General features: G+C 35.8%; 1 protein-coding gene across 3 annotated transcripts; it reads left to right on the forward strand.

Annotated features, from left to right (window-relative positions):
* The first annotated feature begins 20707 nt into the window (after positions 1 to 20707).
* On the forward strand, positions 20708 to 25923 carry LOC132278757 (protein DETOXIFICATION 27-like). 3 transcript variants are annotated; one of them, XM_059780638.1, is made up of 8 exons: positions 20708 to 21017; positions 22091 to 22632; positions 22717 to 22806; positions 23076 to 23132; positions 24520 to 24961; positions 25111 to 25197; positions 25288 to 25362; positions 25506 to 25923. In XM_059780638.1, the coding sequence occupies exons 1-7, from the start codon at positions 20739 to 20741 to the stop codon at positions 25336 to 25338; spliced, it is 1548 nt and encodes a 515-aa protein (XP_059636621.1). In that variant the 5' UTR covers positions 20708 to 20738; the 3' UTR covers positions 25339 to 25362; positions 25506 to 25923. The 3 variants fall into 3 exon arrangements, with proteins under 3 accessions (XP_059636621.1, XP_059636620.1, XP_059636622.1); XM_059780639.1 differs by having other exon boundaries at positions 20724 to 21017; positions 22095 to 22632; positions 24520 to 24758; positions 24843 to 24961; positions 25288 to 25899; XM_059780637.1 differs by having other exon boundaries at positions 25288 to 25922.
* Positions 25924 to 26387: the final 464 nt, after the last annotated feature.

The following is a 26387-nucleotide window of genomic DNA, read 5'->3' on the forward strand; positions in this document are numbered from 1 at the left end:
AAATTCAATTAGAACGAGAATCAAGCAAAAACAGTTTCGAAGCGAATAGAAAACACATGTAAGAACCCATATTGTTTTGAAACAAATAATCGTGCAACCAAATTACTTTCACTTTATTTCATCCTAGGACTGAATTAGGGATGCAAAGAACATAAGGCAAAGAGATAGAGTTAGTTATAAAACTTGCCTTACACCGACAACTCTCTGTTCTCTCCCAGATTCCTCTACACGTCTCTCCGTTCTCTGTATGCCGTGAATAGGGTTCTAAACCCTAAACAGAATGTAATGCATATATTTATAGGCCACCCTTAAACCTAAGTCCAACTAAACCCTAAACTGAAACTCGGCCTATAGAACAACCTAGGTTTTATTCCAACGTTGGCTGAACTGAAAACCTAATAAACTATATGAGTGCCACCTTTCATACAATCACGTTAAGATATAAACTAATTAAATTTAATTAACTAAATTCAATTTAAACAAGTTTGTCATTAATACAACTAAACCAATACTTAAAACAATAAGTTTGTAATTAATACAATTAAACCAATAATTAAAACAACTAATAACACAATTAATCAAATAATCAATTAAAGCAAAACAAAAGTCAATTAAAATAACAATTAAATCAATTAAATTAACACATAAACACTTCAGCAATTAAAAATGCAATTTAAACAATAAAGTAAATACTATGACTATCCTTTTGAAATTAAGGGTATTACACCAGGTTCAGAAAAGCCAAACTCAAATGCCGAGTAAGTTTGCCAGAACCAGAATATATCAAGTTGGCATTAAATGGTTTAGACATTGAACATCGCAAAAGGTTTGATGGGGTTAAATTTTAAGATTTCTTCGATTTAGCAGACAGGGCCACTCAGTATGAGGAGATACTTAAAGAAGAGAAAGAAAGGAAGAATTCCTCCAAGGGTACTTACTATAAGGACCCTAATTATGAGGTGTTCTCGGCAAAATTTGGTGATGAATTAGAAGTTGATGTTGCTGAGGTCAATATCGAAAAGCCTTACATCTGTGAGGCATTGATCAAATCTTAGCCAACCACAAGGGGCAATGCAACATCAACATCGGCAGTAAGGAAATGAGTTGCCGATACAGGGAAAATCTATTATTTCGACTTATCAAAAACAGATCAAATCTTTGATCACTTGATGGCCGATAAAATGATCTCTTTGCCTAAGGGGCATAAGATTCCATCGACAAGTGAGCTGAAAGGAAAAGAGTATTGTAAGTATCATAACTCTTGGAACCATGCTACTAATGATTGTACTATTCTACGAGGTGTGTTGCAGAAGGCCATTGATGAAGGTACATTAAATTTTTTGGAGAAAATATCAGATACCATGAAGGTGGATACCAATCCATTTCCTACAATCACATCAACTAATATGATAAGCTTAGCCAAGCGAGAAAATCGGCAGGAGGTTGAGAAGATCTCAGGTGAGTTTATTTCATCAAGTGTGACACCAGAAAAGATGGCAGAGTTGCAGAGACAACTAAGAGAGGCTCAATTGGCCTTGATAGACTATGACTGTTGCCCAAATTGTAAGGGTCAGCAAAAACGTAAGGAAGAAGAGCCAATGGAGTTTCAACCAAAGAGGAAAGGGATTCTTGGAAGGCTTACCTTCCTAATTAAACCAAGAGAAGAGCTTTGGCAGGGTAATTCCAGCAGAAGTCATGCGAAGGCAGAGAAGCAGGATCAGCAAGAATATCTATCTAGCCGATTACATTACCAATATTGGTATCCTAGTTTTAAACGGCGTTCGCCAGTCCAATAAAAAATTTGGGTACAAAAGGGGGCCGTTCCCATAAAGTACGACTTGTATGACCAATGACAGACCTGGCCAAGGATAAATAGACTCGAGTCAATCATCCAAAATTTCTTAGAGTTCAGCAACATCCGAATGGAGGCCCTACTCGATCTTAGAAATGTAGGGAACAAAGGAGGAGGGATGAGGAAAAAAGGAAAGCAAAAAGGTAAGTCAAGAAGAATTGGTTAAGCTGGTCAATATTCCAGAGAAAGATCAATGGGATAAGGTAGAAGAGCATCAGCCGAAGTGGCCCAGACGCAAAAATGAGTTTAGAATTCAGTTTGACAATTTCCCATATGAAATGTTATGTAATATGGCATTTGTATTACCAGCAATGTTCCAGGCCCCATCGGCATCAACTGCGAATAATGAAAAGAATGATGAAATAGAAGGAAAAGGTAGTGCCGTGGAGAAATAAACTCAACCGATTCAGAAATTATCAATTCTTTCTTTAGAATCGGCAGAGAATGTAGTCTTTGAGAAACCTTTGTTAGCAATGACTCAACAATTAAGGCCATTGTATGTGAAGGTATGGGTAGAAGGCCAACCTGTCAATCCAGTCTTGGTAGATAACGGTTTAGTTCTGAATGTTATCCTAGCTAATACATTGAAGAAACTTGAGAAGAGTATAGAAGATGTTATTCTTTCTGATGTAGCTATATGTGGATTCAATAGAGGTTCAACCAGCACTAAAAGAATTCTTCCTTTAGAAGTTGAAATAGGAGGAAGAACATCCTTTATGGCATTTTTTTATTATTGAATCCATAGCCTCATATAATATGTTGTTAGGCTGTGACTGGATTCATCCAAATATGTGCATTCCATCGTCATTACACCAGATGTTGATATTTTGGGATGAAGACAAGGTGAAAATAGTGAATGCCAATGATAAGCCATTTGTGGCAAAAATATATTCAACAGATACTATTTTATATGACGAAGAGTGTGTTCCTATTCGGTTTGTGAGAATAGGAGCCGATGGGAGACCCATATCAGCAACTATGAGAAGGAGTCTTGCCGATTAGGAATTCGGTGAGTTGCAACAAGAAAATTCTAGGCCGAAGGTAGAACTCCCTCGGCTTGCTATGACTGAACAAAAAGTTGTTAATGGAAGCCAAACTTGAAAGAGAAGTAGGTCAGCAGCAGGCATTCAGGGCCGCTTGCTTTAGGTTACAAGCTTACATAGCCGAAAAATGACTGGAAAATGAAGAAAAAATAGAGCCAGGACTATCGACGAATGTTGGCAAAGTTGAGCAAATCGATAATGAAAAGTTGGATGCCATTCAATTAGAAGACTTGAAATTGGCACCAGCTAAACTTGATGATCTCAAAACAGAAACTCAAGATCCATTAAAAGAGATGAACTTAGGTACTGATGCAGAGCCTAGGCCGACCTACATCAGTGCATTGTTAGATCTAGAATTATAAGCTGAGTTGATCGGCATGTTAAAGGAATACAGTGATTGTTTTGTTTGGAATTATGAAGAAATGTCGGCTTTATCCAGAGATCTGGTTGAACATCGACTGCCCATTAAAGATAGGTACAAGCCATATAAATAGTCGCCTCACCGAATGTCTCAAGAGGTGGTAGATAAAGTCAAGGTAGAAATCGAACGATTGTTGGATGTTGGTTTCATTCGAACTACAAGGTATGTTGAGTGGTTATCAAATATAGTTCCTGATATTAAGAAGAATGGCAAATTATGAATATGTGTTAATTTTCGAAATATAAACTTGGCAACCCCAAAAGATGAGTATCCTATGCTAATAGCCGATCAATTGATTGATGCGGCTGCCAAACATGAAATCATGTCTTTTATGGATGGACACTCAGACTATAATCAAATTTATACAGCCGAAGAGGATATCCCAAAGACAGCCTTCAAATGTCCAGGATCGATTAGAACTTTTAAGTGAGTAGTGATGCCTTTTGGGTTGAAGAACGCTGGTATTACATATCAGCGAGTTATGAATTTTATTTTCCATTATATGCTTGGCAAGTTTAAGGAGGTATATATCGATGATGTGGTAGTGAAATCAGCAACAAAAAAGGAACACTTAATTCATCTCAAAGCATTTTTTGAGAGAATGAGGGCCTATAAGTTAAAGATGAATCCAATAAAGTGTGCCTTTGGAGTATCGGCAGGGAATTTTTTGGGCTTCTTGGTACACTAAACTCCAAAGGGGCATCAAAATCGATAGGAATAAAGCTAAGGCAATTATTGATGCCAGTGTACCGAGAATCAAAAAACAATTACAGAGATTACTTAGACAAGTGAGCTATCTCAGACGATTTATTACTAATACAGCTAGTAAGTTACATGTGTTTTCTCCTTTACTCAAGCTGAAGTCGATGGAAGAATTCAAATGGGATGACACACACCAAAGAGCATTTGAACAGATCAAGAAATACTTGTCGAGTCTTCCTGTCATGATGTCGCTGAGGAAGAAGTGGCCGATGAAGTTATACTTATTGGCTGCTGAAGAATCCATAGGAATTATGTTGGCATAAGAAAATAAAGCAGGAAATGAACAAGCAATATATTATCTTAGCCGAGTCTTAACTTCAGTCGAATGTAGATATACGCCGATTGAGAAATTATATTTGGTTTTGTACTTTATAGCGATGAAATTAAGAGCATATATGTTACCTGTTTTGGTTTATATTGTTTGTCAAACAGATCTTATAAAGTATATGCTATCAAGACCATTATCACAAGCCGGATTGGCAAATGGGCTCTAACGTTAATGGAGTTCAACTTTGCCTATATTCCACAAAAAGCGATTAAAGGAAGGGCATTGGCAGATTTTTTTTGCCGATCATCCTTCACCAGAAATCGAATCATAAGTGTTCGATGAACTTGACTCGGCAACTATATTCATAACCCCTTGGACATTAATGTTCGATGGTCCAGTACCAGTGAAGGCTCAAAAGCTAGTATAGCCATAATATCCCCAGTGGGGAATCAAATTTCATTTTCTTTCTTTTTAGATTTCAAGTGCTCAAATAATCAAGCCAAGTATGAAGCATTGATTATCGTCTTGAAAATTCTACTGGAAATGGCAGTCAAGGATGTCCACATTGTGGGGGATTCAAGTTTGGTGATTAATCAAATCTCAGAAGACTTTAGATGCTTAAATTGGTAATTAAGGCCATTTCATTCATTGGCAACTCAATTGGTCAACCAATTTTACAATGTGACTTTGGAATACAGATCAAGGGCTATAAATAAAATAGCTAATGATTTAGCACAAACTGCTTCAGGAATCAGAGTGCCGAATGGTATGAAGGAAAGGGTGATAAAAATTACACGTTGATCTCTTCCATCGGCTGAAACAAGAAATCAAGTTATAGAAGAAGTCTTTGCCATTGATGTTGCCGAGCTAGATAATGATGATTGGAGAATTCCTTATATTTTGTTCTTACAATATCCAACTCCAGAAGCCGAACGAAAAATAAAAAGAAATGCAATCGATTATGTGCTTATGGATGGGGATCTTTATAGGAAATCGGCTGATGATAGTTTGTTATTTCAATGTATTAGCAAGCTTGAAGGTTTAAAGATTATGGCAGAGGTACACGAAGGAATGTGTGGAGCTCACCAAGTTGGCATAAAAATGAAATGGTTGATGCGCCGATATGGATATTATTGGCCTAGAATGAGAAAAGATTGTATGAACTATGTAAATGGTTGTACAGATTGACAAAAATATGGCCCAATGTAGTGGGTTCCAGCAATAGAGATGCAGTTATTAGTCAAACCATGGCCTTTCAGAGGTTGGGCCATGGATTTAATCAGTAAGATTAATCCTCCTTCTTCAAAGAGTCGTAATTGGATTATCTTAGCTACTGATTATTTTACCAAGTGGGTAGAAGCCAAGGAATATGTATCGGTAACACAAAACACTGTCATACAATTTCTGGAGTGACACATTTTTCACCGATTTGGTCTGCCAGAAACAATTGTTGCTGATAATGGATACACGTTTAGATGAGGAGAAGTATTACAACTCGGCCGTAATATGCAGGTAAAAATGTTAACTTCAACTCCTTACTATGCTCAAGGGAATGGCCAAGCAGAAGCTTCAAACAAAGCTGTGATTGCAATTATTGAGAAAATGATCAAGGAGAAGCCAAGACGTTGGCATAGAACCCTTTCAGAAGCCTTGTGGGCTTATAGAAATTTAAAGCAGACAAGTACTGGAACTACTCCTTGTAGGCTAACATTTGGCCATGATGCCGTGTTTGCCGATGGAGTTAAATATAAAATCGGCAAGGGTAGCTTTGCAACACAATCAGATACCTGTCGATTACAACGAAGCTATGCTTGCCGAGTTGGAAGACCTGGTTGAAGTTCAGAAATTTACTTTAGACCACCTTATGGTCCATAAAGCAAAGATGATGAAGGCCTATAATAGAAGGGTGAAGTTCAAATCATTTGTCGAGAATGATATGGTTTGGCAAATAATTCTTCCACCTGGAAAGTTGGATAGAACTTATAGGAAATGGTTCCCTACTTAGAAGGGACCATATATAGTCCACCAAGTGTTACATGGAGGTGCTTATAAGTTGAAAGATTTGGATGGCAAGGTGCATGAAAGGCTAATAAATGGAAGGTACCTTAAAAAATATAAACCAACTATCTTTGATCTTATGAAGGAAAAGGAAATCTCCACTAAGTTAAATTAGTTTGGGTTATATTTACCCTCGGTTTTTGCTTTCCCTTTTGTTTTATACAAGTTATATGAAGATATGATAGTTCAGTTTTATGCAATGAATAAAGATATTAGCATATCTAAAGTTCAAACATCTTTGTTGCAAATAGTTCAAAAACGCCATATTACAGACCCATAACAGAAAAAACCACAATTGTTTGAAAACTACCATGAATCAAGATTGGGTAAAATTCCTGTGAAATTCTTCAAACTTTGCCTTCAGATACGCTCACGAAGCCTTGGTTTGGCTAAGTTTGATTTCTGCTTGTTTATTGGACTGCTCCAACCTCGGTGTCTGAGCTTACAGTTTTTGAATTGAGGAGTAATAATCTCTGTCTGCACTTTTAATTCTGTTGCCTTCTTGCCGAGTTGGGTTTTCTCCAGTTGTAAGTGAGCAAGTTCAGCTTGAAGTTTTTTCTCTCTGGTATCTAGCTTGGCTGCTTCTTTCTTCAAAGAGATATGTAACTCTTTTCCTATCTTCAAGGTTCGGGCAAGCTTTTCTTTTTCTTGCAATTGGGAAGAACAATGGCTAATGGCTTGGGTGGATTCAGTAAAAGAACGAATCATTGAAGGAACCTGGTGTTGGAAAGCTTTGAAGAAAATTTGGGCCCTTAAAGTAAACCCTGGGTAGTTACTTAAGAAGGATAATGTCTGAGCTAAGTCATATTTGAAAGCAGGAGTTAGAGAAACATCTTGTTCCAACATTTAAGATAGCAATTTCACAGCTTGCATCACTTCCATAGGAGTTTCAGTGATATTCTCGGTTGGAGCCACAGCTGGTTCAGAGTCTAGTGAGTCAAACACAGAGTCGAAGAGAGAGTCCAAGGTAGTGAAAGGGGAACTCAGGTTGGCACTGGTAGGAGTAGCAGGGGGAACAGAGTTCTTCAGTACCTGAGATCTTTTAAATTAGAATTCTGTGTAGCTAGAATTTTGTAACTTACTTCATCAGAATCTCCAATTTGTTCACTCGTAGGGGATGATGCTGCTAGGTGCTGAGAAGAAGCAGGTGAAATGGTTCTTTCAGGTGAAAATTGTTCTTGTTCTTCAGACAATTCAACTTTTTATTTGGCACCACTCTTTGAGCTCAGTTGTTGTTTTAATTGAGATGTATTTTCCTGCATATCAAAATCAGTTTCGTTTCCATTTTAATAACAAAGAGGTATTACAAGTTCAGTTGGTAAGTAGTTACAGCTTGGGAGTATCAGTGGAGACTTGAACTTTTTTAATTACTATTTCTTCTCCATCCTCATCATCAATCAACACAAAGTCCCTCTTCGCCCTTTGTTTCTTCACAGGTTTTCTCCCTACTGTTTTGACATTCTTTCTTTTCTTTGATTCCTGGGGTAAGATTGTTAGAATTTTGACATAAATTCAATAAAATCAAAAGGAAGTTTGGCTGACTTACTGGGGTAGTCGACATTGGGGGTATACTTTGAATAGGGACATAAGGATCAAACTGGGCTTCTTCATATATGGTAGGTATTGATTTTTCTGGTACAGTAGAGTGTACACCTGAGGTTTCATGTTAGTAGGTATCTAAAAAAAATACAAGTTTATACGAGAAGAACAAAGGCATAAAACTTACTCTGCAGAGAACGAGATTTGGTCCTACCTACATGAGCTGTGAGAGGAGGATTAGTTGTTGCTTTATCTGTCATATTTTATAGTTCCGGAGCAGAGGTAAGCACAACAGGTTCAATGGGATCTCTACCTTGAAAGTTGAGGGAAATGAATTTGTACGACCTAAGGAGTTTGCACACAAGTTGGTTGGAATCTGTGGTCCTAGTAAAATTAATATATGATGCCCACCAGTCCTCAAAACTCGAATCAGTATAGGGTTCTTCAAGAAAGGATTTGTATTGAAATTCCTTAAGGCGCTGAGTAAACCGATTGGTTACATCCCTAATTTGATCATTATTTGAGAGCTTGACTCGCTGATGATAGTTCTTGTTATAAGAAAAGTAGGGAAGTAATGAATCATTTGGGTTAACCCAAATTGTCTTGCTAGTTGAGAGGGTTATAGAATTCTACCCCAGTTCGGCTCTTGGCAAAATGGGGAGCAATAATATTACATGCAATATCCTTTGCAATTAAGAAATAGCCCCAGGAAGTTTTATAAAGTTCAATCTGTTCTGCCGAGAATTCGGTAGTTGGAGGAAACAACCAAGAGGGAGCTAGCCGACATTTGGAAAAAGGAAGAAATTGGGAGTGAGTCCTAATCCTACATTGATGAAAGAAAAACTGAAAACAATAATTGAAGGAGTGATCTTTAGGCTTTACTTTGGCATATCCAAATGACAGTAAAGGATCATCAGTAGCAAGCTGAATGGTAGGAGCTAATTCGGGAAAGTAAGCATGCAACCAGAATTAGTAGAGCCAAAGTGGACCTCCAGATCTTGAAAAATTGGAAGTAATAAGGTCTGACAAACCTCTGTATAGTGAAGCTAAGAGAAATGAAGGTAAGGCCATGGATTTTCCTTTGGATAATGTAATTGCCAATTGAGTAAGGTCTTTGGTGATTTGGATAGCAAGGGCACACAACAAATATCTACACAACAGCAATAGCAAAGACCCTAGATGCCCTTCGTCATCTACTTCAATCCTATTTTCCCCTATCATTTCTTTTAAAAATAGGTCATGTGATTGCACATAAGGTTTGGAACCTTTTTATTCTAGAAAATAAAAAGAGGTCTCTTCATCCTGAAGGAGACAACTGATTTCATCTCTTCCAGACTTCAAACCCGTTAGAAAACAAATGTCCCTTAATGTAGGGGCTATCATTCCACAGTGCAAATGTGGTGAATTGGTAGTGGGTGACCAGAAATGCAAAGAAGCAAAGAACAACGGTTTGTCAAAGGTAAAAGGAATCTTACTAAGTTGAATGACGTCGAAGATACCAATCCGTTTCCACAAGTCTCCTTTAGCTTCCGATACGCGATCCACCCAATCGTTCCATTGGAGCATTGGTGGATGCCAATTTCCAATAGTGAGGGCTGGTCTTTCCCCTTCCGTTGTAAGATAGAGGGGCTTTGAGAAAGGGAGATGTTTTTCTGCTTGTGGATAAAACGAAGATAACGAAGGAGGGAATAGATTGAGAAATGCTGGGCCAAGTCCCTTAGCGTTTTCTGTGAAATCGATTAACGTCAAAGTATCCAGTTCAGTTTGGGCTAGGATTTTAATCGCAGATTTTGTCATTTGTGTATGCAATGTTGTTTCTGGAAAAGGGGTTTCTAAATTCAAATCACTTTGTTTCTGAATTTTCTGAATTTTACTTGCAGATAAATTTCAGATGGAAAATGACTTTAGGAAGATAGAGTTGCGTTTTACAGAACAAAGGTTAAAGTACAGAATTTTGTTCAAAGGATGGAAGAATTGTGGATTAGTGGTAAACAAAAGGGTTTTACAGCGCTATTAATGGTTGATAAGATGGGTTAATGTAATCAGCATTTTCTGGGAACTACACTTATGATATAACTGAAGGGATTATACGGTGTATGCAGAGTTATGGTGCAATGGGTGTTATTTGGATTTTGGAAGCCGAAGGGTTAAAACGGCTACCAAAATTGGGGGGCATTGTTGACACCTATTTTGGTAATTGGGCTTGGACTACAATTGGGCTTGAAGTACAGTGACGTGGCAGAGGTTTGGGCCATAAGAAGGGTTGGGCTAAAGATGTGTGGTAATTAAATTGGGCTGAAGAATATTATTATTCAACATGGATCATGGGCTTGGACTACATTTGGGGTAAGGATGCTGCAATTTAAAGAATAATTAGATCTGCATGAATTGTGTTTAAAGGCGCAACAAATAAAGTTGGTTTGGATGACTTGAAGTAACAAATAGATAAGAAGTATATTGCTAATATATATTGATTAATTTATTTAATTACATAATTATGTTTATCTATAGGATTAGGCTTTTATTTGAAAATAGTAATTAGTTATTTGATGAAATTTTGATGTAATTAGAATGCTTATGTGTAAGATTTTGTTAACATTTTATCTATAAATAATTAAAGAGGCATGCTGTAATAGAAGTCCAGCACCATCAGAATCATTTTATTATTGTGTTTGCTTTCTTAAGCCTTTTTCCTAAATAGAATCCTTGCTATTTTTCTCTATCTCTATCTATCTTATTCTCTCTATCTCGTTCTAATTCTCTCCCTCAATCTCTTTCTCTCTATCTCTTTCTATATCCAGATTTTTTCCCCTTTCTATTCTCAATCTATTACTATAAATTATTCATTATAAAAGGTTTTTTAATTAAGGTAATTCTGAACTAAAAGAGGAGTTTTATTGTTCCCTTATTCCTCGCATCGTTTGAAAGCCAACCTTCTTAAAGGGACTGTAGTTGATAATTTACACTTGAACCATATAATTGGTTCTGGCCGCCCGTAGTACATCAATTTAGAATCGGATCTAACTAGCCGGTTTTAACGTCAACACATAGTCTAGAGACCAGTGGTAGTCCGGTAGAGTCACATTGGAAACGGTGGGGCCCCCACTTTCCATTCGAATTTATTTTCTATACATTTTTTTATAATGAAATTATAGTTGTCCCCTCACTTAACTCCTTAAAAATTCACTGAAGTCCTTAAGAAAAAATATTAAAATTCAAAAAGACCATTCTTTTGTAATTCGCTGGCCAACAAGTTTATCAAAATTAAAAATGAAATAAAAATACTTCTGTATTTTCTCCTCCACTTATGCAACAAAATTTTAATAAATCAAAATTCAAGAAAGGCTCTTACTCTACTATTTATTACTTTGGTTTAATTTTTTTTATTATATTATTTTTAATGGGTGCCGACTCTCAAGTAAATTTCTGAACTCACACTTTTATTATTTATGTAATCGTTTAACACTCTTGCTCAACTAATCTGATTTCAAGTACAACACATATATCAATGGTAATTAATTACTTTGATGACAATATTGTTTGAAAACTTGAGATTAAGGACGGATCCAGCCCATTAATATATATATATATATATATAGGTATATAATTTATAAAATATTATTTGGTATTCCCTTTAAAATTTATTTTTCTTTCACTCATAGGTTTGAATTTTTTTTTTTACATAAAAGTATATAATTTGTAAATTATTACTCTATGCCCTCTAAATCCTAGCCCTATCCCTACTTGAGATCTTTTTATTTTGATTTAATCATTTTTAACTTTTAAAATATAAACTTAATTATTTATATTTTCTAACAATTTCATGAGAGAAAGATATTTGTTCATGATGCATCATATTAAATAAAATGGAGGGTAAAGCACAATGATACCCCTTGAGATAGACATATACAAGTTACCTGTTTTTTGGACAATAACATTCCCTTAAGGTTGAAAAGTTGACAAAGACACCCCATGTTGCCACTTGTCATGGAGAATTGACTAAATTTCCATTTGACCGTTTTAGCGGACTTTTTTTAACTTTACAACTCAATAAATTTGACCAATCTATCCTTATTTACAATTGATGAAAAAAAAAGGTGAAGTACAACCGCAAGGCTACTAATATGGTCGTTGGAGATGACTACATATATATGCATCCCTGTACAACATATGCAATAGATGAGAAATTATACAAAAAGGCAACAGAAGATTGTGGCAGCAACCAATTTAAATTTGGTATAGTTAGTTGGAGATGACTACAAACTTGGCAGCAACCAATTGAAATTTAGCATAGCCAGTTGGAGAAATAATACACCACATTAACAGAATGCAGTAAATATTGACATAGTCAGTTGGAGATGACTACATATATACACACACACACACACACACACACATCCATATACAATTTGTGAAACATATGAAAAATAATACAGAGGGCAACAAAAGCTTTGTGGCAGCAATCAATTGAAGCCATTACAGTCATTACATAACCAACATTTAATATTAAAAAAGTTTTAAACTTATAAAGTAGCCATCCACAATTCATAACAAACTTGGTACAACTTGTGCCAAGTCATTACATAACCAACATTTGACACCAAAAATTAATCTACTAGTGAAATATGAAATATGTTATGCAGTTAGCAACTATGCATGTGCAAAAAATCAAGAGTGCAAACAAAAACCAACTGTGCCTAATTAAAAACCAACTGTGCAGCTGCCCAAACATTAACTATCTAATAGTCAAGTTTCACCCAACTAACAAAAAATAACCTCATTGTGTTCGGTGTCGTATGTGACATTTACAAAAAAAAAATAAATAAATAAAAAAACAAAAAAAAAACATGTTACCTAAAACCCAAAAAACATGTTGTTCATTGCTAAGTACTACTACCAGGGTGGACCAAATACCCCTTCACTTGTTGATGCTCTATTGGATTGAGTGGATGGTGTAGTTGCTGCTATTATACTTGAATGTGTATAATTTGTAACTTGCAAAAATAGAAGCACATTTGGTTATAACTGCTCAATTGGACTGATTGAAAAACAACAATAAAAATTTACCTTTTTGCTTACATTTGTTTGAGTGACTTGTGATGGTCTTGATGTACCAGCAACTCTATTGGGTCCTTCATAACTTCTATATGCCTGCAAACATCCAACCATTTACAAATAACATTGACCTAAGGTATTGACAGTTACAAAAAGAAATTCAAATGAAGTAATGCTTTAGTAATGCTTACATTGGACTGACTGGCCATGGCTTGTGCTGGTCCTACTGATCTCACAACTATACTAGATTGGCCTGCAATTCCAAATGTATAATAAATAAATACCAAGGCATTTATAGAGAAATTTAAAATAACCAAGGTCTACCTGTTTTGCAATAGCTCTACACCTTGTCCTTACTCTTTAACCTCTCATTCCTTTCCTTCCTTTGCTGAAGTTGCTGCTGAAGTTGATCCTGACCCATGTTTTCCTTTTCTTGATCCATGTTTCCTTTGATCTAAACTGAAGCTCTTTGACAATCTCTTTTGTTGTGCCCAGTACCCATGCATATGCTATAGTGAATAATGAAAGACCTCTTACTAGCCTGTGGTTCATCAACTTCCATTTTTCTTGCCACTTTAGGTCTGCCTATAGGCCTTTTTAGAATTGGGGGAAGCAAATCCTCCTTATCTACTTTATCCTATAAGGTCTCATGGTGCATGGGATATTTCAATTTTTTGTATGTTTTAACATAAGTGTACCTACTGAAAAATTCATGACAGTACTCCCCAATATTCAATCTTCTATATGTAACACATGTTACTACATGCTTACATGGTACACCAATGAGTTGTTATTCCCTGTAATCACTTGTTTTGTTATCTAGATTGATAATATATTCATTATAGTTTCCTCTGTTATCTCAAACAAGTCACTACCTGGATAGATCAGTTCAAATGTGCTAGCCTTTTTAATAACTGAGTTCAATATCTTTTTGATTTTTGGGACTGGAAAATTATCCCAACTAGTTTGAAACCTTTTGGAAATTTTGGTTATAAGCTTGATTCTTAATTATACCTTAAAACATAACAGTTATAGGTTTTGCCCTTATCCTTTTAAGCCATGAATTGAATGATTGAATTGCATTATTTGTTAGAAAATCACATTTCTATTTCTCATCAAACTTATGTCTTACCCATGTTTTAAGTGGATGATTCATCAACCACTGCCATGCTTGTAGACTACTACTTTGTATCTTTGTCATTGCTTTATTGAATTCCAACTCAGTATAGGCCCTACCTGCCATCCAAAACAAATTTCTATACCTAACCCTATGATATATTGTCCTAAAATTAGCATAAATATGCCTACAACACCTCATATTGAGCGCATGAGTATATACCTTATCTACAACTGGAAGTATACCCTTTTGGCCATCAATCATAATTACTCAAGCCATATTTCCACATATATCACTAGTAATTTTGGGTAAGTGTTCCAAAAATCACTTCCAACTTTCTTTATTTTCAGACTACACCATTACAAATGAAAATGTGCGTAAGCCATTATTCCCATCAAGCCCCACTGCAGTAATCAAAATACCACCAAAGGAGTCTTTCAAGAAACTACCATCTATACCAATAAATGGTCTGCAGCCATCCATGAAGCCATTTAACTCTGATGCAAATGATAAAAACATCCTCATAAACCTTTGTTCCTCATCTTGTGAATGTTTTATAAACACCAAACTCCTAGGATTTGTTTTCTGAATCTTAACTACAGATTGCCACAGTTTGGAATATGAATCTACATGGGTTCCTTCACTGTTTTCTAAAACTTTCTTTCTAGCTCCCCTCAAACATTTCTCATTCACTTCTACATTAAACTTGTCTCTAACTTCTTGTTCAACTTATCTAAATTGATGTCAGGTTGATTTCTGAATTTATGAATAAGATTGTTTGCTATATATATAGAAGTAACCACCTTGTTCTTAGTGATTCTAATGCAAGTGTGTTCTGGACCAAGCGAAGCAACCTTAAAGGTGGATTGATCTACTTGTAGAGCTGTATGGATTCTCTATCCACAACTTGGGTTCTCGCAATGACTAGTCACTCTAACCCTTTCATTTTTCTTTATCACCAATTTAAAACCCTTTTGAACTGCGAAGTCCTTTAACACAGTCCTGAAATGATTTATGTCATCAAACAAATGATCCTTCACAAATTTAATCTCCCCATTATCACCATACTTGAACAATATTCCCTTAATGTGTTTATGTTAGGGCTGCAACTCGAGCGGGTTGGGCGGGCTTGGCATTCATCTCGGGCTAGGTCCATATAGAAAATCTTCAGCCCGAGCTTGCCTTGTGTGATAACCCTCGACTCCGAGACATTGGTTGATCAGGCCCAAACCCAAACCCGAGGGAATATCAAACATTTAATATATAAACAAACAGAAATACAAAAAGATTTAAGAAATAGAATAAAGCTGGAAGAATTAATTAATATAAAATCCTCAAACCTTAAAGATTAAAATAATCCAACTCTCCAAAACCTCCAAGAGTACAACTTGGGAATCCATTTAGTGGACCCCTAAACAAAATCCCAACTGAAAATAAACAACTGAAGATAAAATCCAAACTAAAACATAAAAAGAAATCCTACGTAATCGGAGGAACGAGTGACTATCTCGGCTTAGCACGATCAAGCTCTAAGGCTGGAACTGTAGAACACCTGAAAAATAAGAGTGGATCAGGCCCATGAACAAGTTCTATTCTAACTGCAATCCATACAGTGACCCGATACGTAGATACATCTTAGATATCTCACAATATTTATCTAGTCCATAAATATACATATATATATCCACTCTAAGGGACACTCACTAAACTACAAAGGGGTCTCAACCTGAATAGAAGGCAACATGCAAAACGCACCAGAGGTGGGCATGAGTACCTAGCCCTAACAGGGTACACCTCATCCGTCATAGCCAGCTATGCATCCTAATGCATATACACTTCTTAACCGACGATCCTGAGGCTCAAGCTCATATCGTGGTACCATAGTTATATATTTAAAGTCCATCCAGAACCAAAATATGTCATTCAATTGTTCATTGATCTGACATAAGATTTCCAATCCAGTTAGTCACTCAACTTATTCAGTTGATCTGACTTAACTACAAATAACAATTAATCCATGTAGTCACTCAACTTACTCAGTTGGTCTACCCTAAATATAAGTAGGATTCAATTTTTACAATCCATTCCCTTATTCCAATAGGGTAGGTCTTAGCGTTTTGAGCTAAACCATCCCTAGTATACCACCGTCTCATACCGGTGCATACAATCCATAACATCCAGGTAATTGACATAATTTAATAAAATAATTCAGCAATTAAAGTCCAACACATTAATCCATATAATTGACAGAACATAGTTTAACAGTTCAACAATTAATAACCAAAACATTAATCTATGTAATTGCAGAACAAAGTTTATTATTTCAGCAATTAACATCCAGAGTAAGCATAGATCAAATCTGATAAATAAATGACCTTATTGTGCATCCAAAACAAGTTTTATAATCATGTTATAGTCCGTTAAATTGTTAAAACAAAATTAAACAATTTAATCATTTTCATCCGTTAACAGCATGCTTTCCTATTGTTCCATCCATTAGCTTAGAGGCATAAACTATGCCATAAAAGGTTTTAATATTACTTGAAACTGGTATTTAAAACCTCCCAATAAAGTCCCAAAACAATTCGGAAAGAACAAACCGTCCAAACCGAGCTAAAAAAATTCTAGAAAGTGATAACTTAAGAGAGCATGCTCTCAAAACTTGAGAGCAGACTCCAACCATACATGGAGCCGGCTCCATGATCCTTGGAGCCGGCTCTAGAGGGGTGGGAGCCGACTCTCTAACCCCTAGAGCCGGCTCTTCACTTGGGGGAGTCGGCTCCCTCTTCCATGGAATCGGCTATCTCTTCCATGGAGCTGGCTCTCTCCCTCTCTAAGAACCCTGAACCTTCTCTGGCCTTCTGCTTCGTCTTCGGCAACTTTCAACTCTTCTGTTCCTCTTTAATACTGAACCTAAGATTCTAATTTATACCCAGTAGCATCCTAATCATTTGTTTATAACAGTAGGAATTAATAACAACGATTAAAACAACTACCGATTCATTATGCTTTAAAAACAGACAATGAATCCAAACTTGCAAGAACTATTCCAGACAAAATTAAACACATATAGATGATCAATTTAACATATACTAAGTATGCAAGATTCAGTTAATGTCCGATTAAAATCTTAGACATCATCTAGGCATGCACAGAACACAGGTTAAGGGGATAGAGACGAAATATAACTTGCCTATGTGGTTTTGAATCAAAACCTCATCGCCATCTTCTAAGTTTTCCGATGATGTCCTTTTACTGTCAATCTTCTACTGCTCAACATTCCCTTCTCCTAGGTCCGTCCTTTAATCCACAGCCAAAACCCCGTCTGTAACCCCGTCTGTAACCCCGTCTGTAACTCTTTGTTTTTCTCACAACCTCTCTTTATTTCTCTAGTACGTGAATAGGGTTTTTTCAACCCTAGACACATGTACTGTTGTATTTATAGGCTTAGGAAAACATAACCCTAATTCTAACTATGAACCGAGAAGGAAAAGAAACAATTAAATTTATAATCTAAGTCAGCTAAAACGTGACCCATAAAAGACTAAAACCCTAATTTAACATTACAATTAATAATACTAATTTAATCCAATTAATTCCATTTAAATAAACTAATAAACCATTAAAACAATTAAAACAAGTAATTTAATTAAAGGAAATACAAATACAATTAAACAAACAACAATGCAATAAAATAAACTAAATAAAACAAGTAATCAATTAATTACAATAATCAGGAAAATAAACAAATAAACAAATAAAAATGCAGTAAAAATTATTATTAAAATGCCGAGACTATCCTTTTAAAATTAAAAGTATTACACCTTAAGTCCGAGCTGAGCAACCCAAGCCTAGCTCATACATAATTTGTCCAGCCCGAGCCCGCACTAAGCCCACCTCAGAAGAATTTGTGTGTAAAAAATAAATCAATTAATGCTGCACCCATGACTTGAACCTAAAACTTTAAGTATAAATCCCAAGCACACTACCAACTTGGCTACTACACTCTTGCGACTTAAGTATATATATTTATAAATTTATAATATTTTCAGGCTCGGGTTAGGCTTCGGGCTTCATCCATATCAACCCAAGCCCAGCCTGAATTGAATTCGGGCTCAAAATATATAACCCGAGCTCAAAATATATAGCCCAAGCCCAAACTGAAATTAGAAAAATATTGCCCAAGCCCATAAAATTTAGGGCTGCGCTCTGGTTATTTCGGGTTGGGCTCGCTTGAGTTGCAGCCCTAGTTTATGCACAGAAGCCGGTCTTTCGTAATCACTTTCTCTACTAAAATCAGCAATGTCACTATAATCAGATAATTCACTATAAATGTTATCAGGACTCTCCCTTACTAATTTAATATTATCATAATCATGTGCCTCTTATCCGGCCCTCATGTCTTTCATCTCCCTTATTCCACTCCTCATCATCACTGTATGAGAAATTGTAATCATATTAATTTATCTTCAGAGTCACTATCTTTATATTCCCCCACAGGATTTTGTGGTCCAATGGCTCCATATCATTATCTAAATCAATTGGGACCATCTTTTTTAGCAATTGAACCATCCTTATTAGCAATCTCAACAATTATATCTATCTCCCTGTCATCTAAATTCAATGTAAAAATTATGATCAGATCATTATCCCCATTTAATAGCATTCTGCCACAACTCCCAAGGAATTCGTAAAATATATTCAATATCATACCAGTCTGATTATAAACATGTTTAAGCACAAATGCATAAGCAGATGAGTACAACTTTAAAAAGCAATAACTATTTGGATCTATCACTCTCACAACATGTATGTGATCATCAAACTTAAGTAGGAGATCATGGACTTTGTCATTAACCATCTGCAACTGACAAAAAAAATTCACACAAAATAAATAGACACTAAATCACACAAGATATGCAGTGTAAAGAGAGCATGCATATGATAGGCACTGTTAAGACAAGAAGCAAACTAAGTGATTGAAACAAATAAATGTCGAGCGGGACCCAAAATTGCCACTAATTTTGCATAGTCTGTCATACAATAAACATTCACAGATCAATCATTATGGTTGCCAAAAGTCAATAACATGCCATTTTATAACTTGTAGTCTCATCAAACTAGACATGCATTTTCACAAAATAACAAATTTTTGGTAAAAAAAAAAAAACCAATTCCAAGCTCTATATGCAACAAATTTCATGAAATAACAAAAATTTGATTTAAAAAAACCCCTAAATAAAATAACAACAAATTGATAATAAAACACTCAATCAAAAACCCTATATGCAACCAATGATTTCATGACACAACAATAAATTTATAGAAACCCCTAAGCAAAAACCCTATATGTAAACACTTGATCAAATATGTTACATAATGAAACACCAAGTCATAGAGGAAAAATGAGATCAGACTTACAGAATGAAACACAAAGTTAGAGAGGAAAAATGAGATCAGACTTGTAGAGATCGCGAACAACCAAACAACCGAACACACAGAACATAAACCACTAAATATTTAAGTGCTTGATCAAATCAAACCACCAACTTTAGCATTTCAGAACTAAGGTTTTGAAATGATAAACATGGTTACAAACTTAGGGTTTTCGAAAGAAAGAGATGCATGGTGCTACGAAAGGCTTTCAGACTTAGAGAAATAAAATGTTAGAGTGAGAGAGATGATGGTTTGTGGGGGTAGGTGGGATGATGGTTTCAGGCTTTGGAGAAATAAAGGGGTTTGTGGGGGTTGGTGGGATGATTGTTTCATCTGGCGCCAATTTGTGGCTGAAATTAACTCAAGGGTAGTTTCGTCTTTTTAATATGTTTGATATTTTACAACAAATTTGATTTTAATATTAAGGGGTAATTTCGTCTTTTCAGACCATCTAAGGCCTTGATTGATTGACATTTCTAATATGGGGTGTCATTGTCCATAAAACATGCAACTTATATATGTCTGTTATGGCAAACCTCAGGGGTGTCATTGTACTTTACCCTAAAATGTATTCCCTCTGTCGCAAAAAGAGACACTCTTTTTAGGACAGAGGGTGTCTCTTTTTGGGACAGAGTCACAGAGGGAGTAATTCAAAGACTAATTTTGTGGTTTACCCTAGTACTTTGTGAGCTTAGCACATACTAATAATATATATCCAAACTGCTCCATGATGTATCTTACAACAACAAAATCAACATTAAGAATAGTAACCATGGCCTTTATCTCAAGTAGTTTTTAAATCATGTTGATGGATATCTATTTACCATGTGTATGTATTTGCTTGAACTTTTAATTAAATTAAAAAAAAAAAAAAAAAAAAAGAGGAAAAAAAAAGAAAGTGTTTGTCACGTAAAACTTGGCCCATCCCAAACAAAGCCGGTCGTTCAAAATCCATGTCCAAATATGTTCTAAAGCCCGATTTTCCTATGAAAGTCCAATGGGCCATGTAAGAAAATAAATGTAGTAATCGCAGTGGGTCCACTATCATCAAGTACCAGTCTACTCCCTTTTATGTCACGCCCTTTTCTGGGAGGGTCCCAGTGAACGATCACACTTCTGGACCAGAAGTCGTTCTCCAACTATGTGAAAACCCACTTAGTAACACTCCCTTGGTCGCTCAATTGGTGATGAGAGAACAAGGCAATGAGCCCCTATTACTCTCATCCTCAGAAGAAAATGAAACCGGCCACCATCAGGAACAATCAGACGGTGGAAGTTGGATCAGACGGACATGGACGGAGACGAAGAAGATATGGCAGATTGCGGGTCCCTCCATCTTCACCCGCCTCGCCATGTTCTCCATGACCCTCATAACACAATCATTCGCCGGCCATCTCGGCGACCTCGACCTCGCCGCAATCTCCATTGCCACCACTGTCATCATCGCCATCAGCTTCGGCTTCTTGGTAATTAAATCACACTCTGTATACTGTATTCGATCTGTTGAAATTAATTTTGAAAAATTATAGAAACTACATTTCTCTGTATTCATTTCGTATAGGATTTCTGAATCAAGTACTTACAGTTGAGTGCTGTTTGATAAAACTGAAAATTTTGAGCTTTATTTTCAAGTGTTGAAGTTTTAAATGATAATTGCAAAAAATTGAGAATTTGTATTAAATTTTAATGCTCTGTTGGGTTATATGGAATTGGTGTCTTAGAATTGAAATTGGTGAAGATTTAGTTCAAACTTTAAACTAATTTTTCTCCCACCAATTCCATGCAGCCGAACATAGCTTTAACTGTAACATTGTGTGATGTCAACTGGAGAAAATTTGGTTCAAGCTTTAAACTAATTTTTCTCTCACAATTCCATACCACCAAACATAGCTATAAGTATTTAAGATTCAGTTAAAAGTGATATCACTGACACTCAAAATTTTAGATATTCAACTTACAATATCAAACTCAATATTGGAATAAAAAGGGCAAATTCAGTGCACAAGGCTCATTATGGGAGTTTGGGAGGGTAAGATGTATGCAGCCTTACCTTTGCATGCGAAGAGACTATTTCCTTGTTTTTAACCCGTCACCTCCAGGTGACAATGGATTAACCTTACTGTTGCGCCAAGGCTCACCCTCAAACTCAATGTCAGAATCAAGTAAAACAAATTGGGTTATCAAACATATCGATACCCATTTCCAATCATAGTTGCATTACCCATTTCCAATTCCATTACCTATTTGTTTTACTGGGATTTCTACGAGACCTGAAATTGGGCTTTGATGGTGTAAAATCACAAGGGATGAAGCTAGCATGAATGGGGCATAGACTTCCTCGTATAGTATAGGTAGAAAACAAGACCGTGCTATATTCGTGTAACTTTAACCAAGTGCTAAGTGAAGAAGACAAAATCTTAGCGTAATAGAAATGTGTGTGTATATATAAAAATTTTCAGCTCATTCTATGTTTCTGAATTTTGCCGCAGCAACTCAATTATGGAAGTTGTATTTTTGTGTTTGTGGTATTTGATGATAGTTAGGGATGGCGAGTGCGCTCGAAACACTTTGTGGCCAAGCTTATGGGGCGAAACAGTACCACATGCTGGGTATATATATGCAGTGTTCGTGGGTTGTGTTGTTTCTTGGTTCGGTGTTATTGTTGCCTCTTTTTGTGTTTGCTACCCCTATATTGAAGCTCACCGGACAGTCGGCAGAAATAGCAGAGTTGTCAGGGGTGGTGGCGATGTGGTTGATTCCGATGCACTTGAGCTTTATGTTTCAATTCACCTTATTGAGGTTCTTGCAGTGCCAGCTCAAGATGGCGGTGATTGCTTGGGTGTCTGGTGGGGCACTTGCAGTCCATGTGTTTGTTAGTTGGCTTTTTGTGTATTGGCTGAGGGTTGGCATTGTTGGCACTGCACTTACTCTTGATTTCTCATGGTGGGTTTCGGTTTTGGGACTCTTTGGGTATATAGTTTGTGGTGGGTGTCCTCATTCTTGGACTGGCTTCTCAAACCAAGCTTTTGTTGGGCTTTGGGAGTTTCTCAAGCTTTCTGTGGCTTCTGGGATCATGCTGTCGTATGCTCTTTCTCTCTCTCTCACACACACACACACTTGTCACTTGCAGTCAGATTTAAAATTTGACAGTTTTTAGTGTTTTAGGTTGGAGAATTTCTATTATAGAGTGTTGATCATAGTGTCTGGGATGATGATGAATAACACTGAAGTTGCAGTTAATGCCCTGTCCATCTGGTTTGCTCCTAATCCTTTAGCCTTTTCAATTTACTCCATTAATTTTTATTACATTCTTTTTTGAGCAGTGTTACAGGAACCAAAACATTAGACCGGTTAAGCAATGTGAATTCAAAATAACCAATAGTTATCTTTATGTGGATCTTCTCTTTAAACTCTATTGGTTATTTTAATTTACGTTGTTAGTTTGTTAGTTATTTCATTTAAAAAAGAATATTTCTTTTTTGTTTTTTTTTTTTTAATTCGGACTATTTTTTTTTTCTTGACAGCATCGCTATTTATGGTTGGGAATCTATGATTCCACTTGGTTTTTTTGCTGCAACTGGGTAAGTTGATCTTTGTAAGTCTCTCTCTCTCTCTCTCAAGTTCGGAGCCAATTTGAGGTCCAAATATGAAACTTGAATTTAGAATATTAGTATAAGAAGAGAGAACGAGATTGGAGATGCAAAATTTCAAATTGTAAGGCACAGAAAGTATATGAATATGGGGTTCAAGGCATTTTTATCACGAGCATCTTTACTTGTCCTGTTGTGTCCACTAAAAATGAAGCAGTCTTGAAAAGCAGTATCATATCTCCATAAAGGAAGGAAAGTGTCCTCATAGCCTTCATTTGACCCCATAGGTCACCATCCATCCCCACTTTGTCTCTTCACTTGGCGCTTGTGCTATGACAACCATATATCACTTTGTTTTTGTACCCCTCCATATGATGTATGCAAACTTATGATAAGAGAACTCATAGTTGTTAAAGGCTAAGGCGCACTAAGGTGCCAAAGGCCTTCTGGAGTCTAAGCGTATGGGGTAGTATAAGACACGGGCCTAATCGAAGTAAGACGTGTAATAATAATGCATATTTAAACATATATTACTATATATATTCAGAATCAAGCACAAATTGCAGTTAATGTAAGTAGTGAATAATAAATTTATGAATTTTGTCAAATATTTCATAATGTTTAACAATATGATATATGATATAGAACCCTTTAATTTAGTAGTCATTAAATAAAAAGAAAATGATATGAATAAATGATTAAAAAAATTCAAGGCGCGCCTTTTTTGACCCTAGAGCCTACTAAAAAGTGTGAGCCTGGAGAGTTTTATGTGAGCCTGATTGAAGGGGCCTAGTTTGTAGTAGGTTGAGGCGCTCTAGTTGAGCCTTGACGAGCGTGGGGCTTTTTTGGAGCCTAGCTAGGCGCGCCTTTAACAACTATGAGAGACTTCAACTGAGAAATTTAAAATTCTTTGCCAGTTGCTATTGACCTCACATGAATCTCATAATTGAATTTATCACATCTATTGAATGAGGTTTTACAGTTATGATTACTCTACTTTTGACTTACTGATTTGTCTCATTGACTAACCAACAAAATTCCGAAGTTTGGATATGTTGTAGAAGGTTGTGTTCGATTACATTATATCTACATGAGAATTTGTTTTTTTACATTTTTTTGGGTGATAGTTACTAGTTGGTTTGTAAGTCAATTCTCTTGGATTTAGTCTCCACTTTATTATTATAAATTTAGGCATCACATCAACGGTGGCTTCACAAAATCTTGATTTTTTTTTTTATTTTAAATTCTTGATTCTTATAAGTAAAACTCGTTGGTCAAATTAGAATATGGTGTTCTTCATCACTTTCTCCCATGGGTATGCTTCTGAAAGAAAAAAAACTCAACCTCTCTGTTGCTATCCGATATTCTGTGTGCACAGAGTACGTGTAGCAAATGAGCTTGGAGCAGGCAACGCAAAAGCAGCCAAGTTCGCCACCATCATGTCAGTACTGACCTCCCTCGTAGTGGGGATTTTTTGTTGGTCAATGATCATGGCCTTCCCTGACAAGCTTGCAATGATCTTCACTTCAAGCACTTCCGTCATTGCAATGGTCGATGAACTAGCAGTGCTATTGGCATTAACCATTCTCATCAATTGCATTCAACCAGTTCTTTCAGGTAAAAGAACTAAGAGGTGTCCAATTTTACAAGCCAAATGCAAGTGTAACAATATCATAATCCGCCCATTTGCTATTTCTTCAGGGGTAGCCGTTGGATGTGGTTGGCAAGGATTGGCAGCATGTATAAATATGGGTTCTTACTATATCATTGGAGTCCCTCTTGGGTTAATCTTGGGATGTTTGCTTCCTTTTGGCATTAAGGTATAACATTTGTTTTACACTGTTCCAAGCACTATGAGCAAATTATGATGCTCAAAGAAACCATTGTGTGTGTCTGGCCTGATTTTTCAAGCATTACTTTCAAATTGTATTCCTGATTTTGATATGCAATGTATCTATATGTTTATCAGGGTATTTGGGCTGGAATGATCGGCGGGACAGTGGTTCAAACATCAATATTAGCAATCATCATTATCAGTTGCAAATGGGAAAACGAGGTAACAATATTTCGAAAACAGGATCGAAACATATTCTCATTTCCATTCTAAGAAACTGACAGTTTCTCCCGGTTGGATTATCGTTTGCAGGCACAGAAAGCTCGGTTTCATATGGCTAATCAGGCACTCCCCAGCTATTAATCTCAGAGCACTGCAAATGGATAGGTGCAAATAGTTTTTGTTCAAACTACAAGAGCTCTAATGCATTTCAGAAAAAAAAAAATCTACTTATTCTTTTCATGATTTCTTCTTGTCATTTTTTTATATTATATGTTCGAGTTTGATTTTTTAAATCTTTTGAGTTGCAGAGAATAGATGAGCCCATTTTGTATGTACCCCACATATGTGAATACTTTGGAGAGGGTTAACATCTCTAACACTCTCAATTATGTATGATGAAAAGAAAATGTTACGCAAACAAAATGTATATATATAAAAATTTGTTTTGAAATTAAGTGAATGCAGAAATATTCATGTATTCGGAGTGCAGAAAAATGTATGTTCGTATTAACTATCTGATCTCATTGGATAGTTAAAAATGCCATTTATGTTTCTAGTCAGAGATGATATCCAACGGTGATGATTTAATGGTTTTTTCTTTATTTTTGTATTTTAATTTGATTCAGCTGGGATTGTAAATGAACTTTAGCTAACCGAATTACAGAATGGTTTTTATGATTGGTTTCGGTTGACTTTCTAAACTGTACTAAACTTGATTAGTGGGTTTTATGTATGGATTCTAAAAATTCAATGGTTGTAATTTAATTAGTGTAGAAAGTCTCTGCGCAAAGTCAGTCTGTACAGTAATATTCTTTGAAGAACAAAACAGAAAAATAATTGAAGGCTCTTATATTGCCTTTCGAAATATCTGACAATAAAAACAGGGTTTTTTTTTTCGGTTCTTCGTTTGGATTTGCAATATTGGTGACGCAAAGAATAATCAAGATTTATGATGTACAAGAAAAGGTTTGTATGTATATAAATCATAAATTTTTAAAGTTGTTTGTCTTTTCTCATGTTATTGGAAAACAAAAAACAATTCATAATTTTGATTGATTACATTTTTTTTGCATAAATTATTTTCTGAAATTGAGATTAAAATAAAAAAGAAGAAATATAAGTTTCGTATTCGGTTTTTTTTTTGGTTTGAAATTATGTTTAAATTATTAAAATCAAGATAAAAAATTTAT

Source organism: Cornus florida, unplaced genomic scaffold (genome assembly GCF_030987335.1).
Source record: "Cornus florida cultivar Cherokee Brave unplaced genomic scaffold, ASM3098733v1 CherokeeBrave_3.0.0_Hap2_Chr10, whole genome shotgun sequence".
Taxonomy (NCBI): Eukaryota; Viridiplantae; Streptophyta; class Magnoliopsida; order Cornales; family Cornaceae; genus Cornus; species Cornus florida.

What these genes read in the sequence shown, in the direction of transcription:
- LOC132278757 (XM_059780638.1), top strand. Translation starts at nt 20,739, where the DNA reads ATGAGAGAACAAGGCAATGAGCCCCTATTACTCTCATCCTCAGAAGAA. An exon ending in GCTTCTGGGATCATGCTGTC is followed by an intron (nt 22,633 to 22,716) that starts GTATGCTCTTTC and finishes TTAGTGTTTTAG; the next exon opens with GTTGGAGAATTTCTATTATA. An exon ending in GTTAATGCCCTGTCCATCTG is followed by an intron (nt 22,807 to 23,075) that starts GTTTGCTCCTAA and finishes TTTTCTTGACAG; the next exon opens with CATCGCTATTTATGGTTGGG.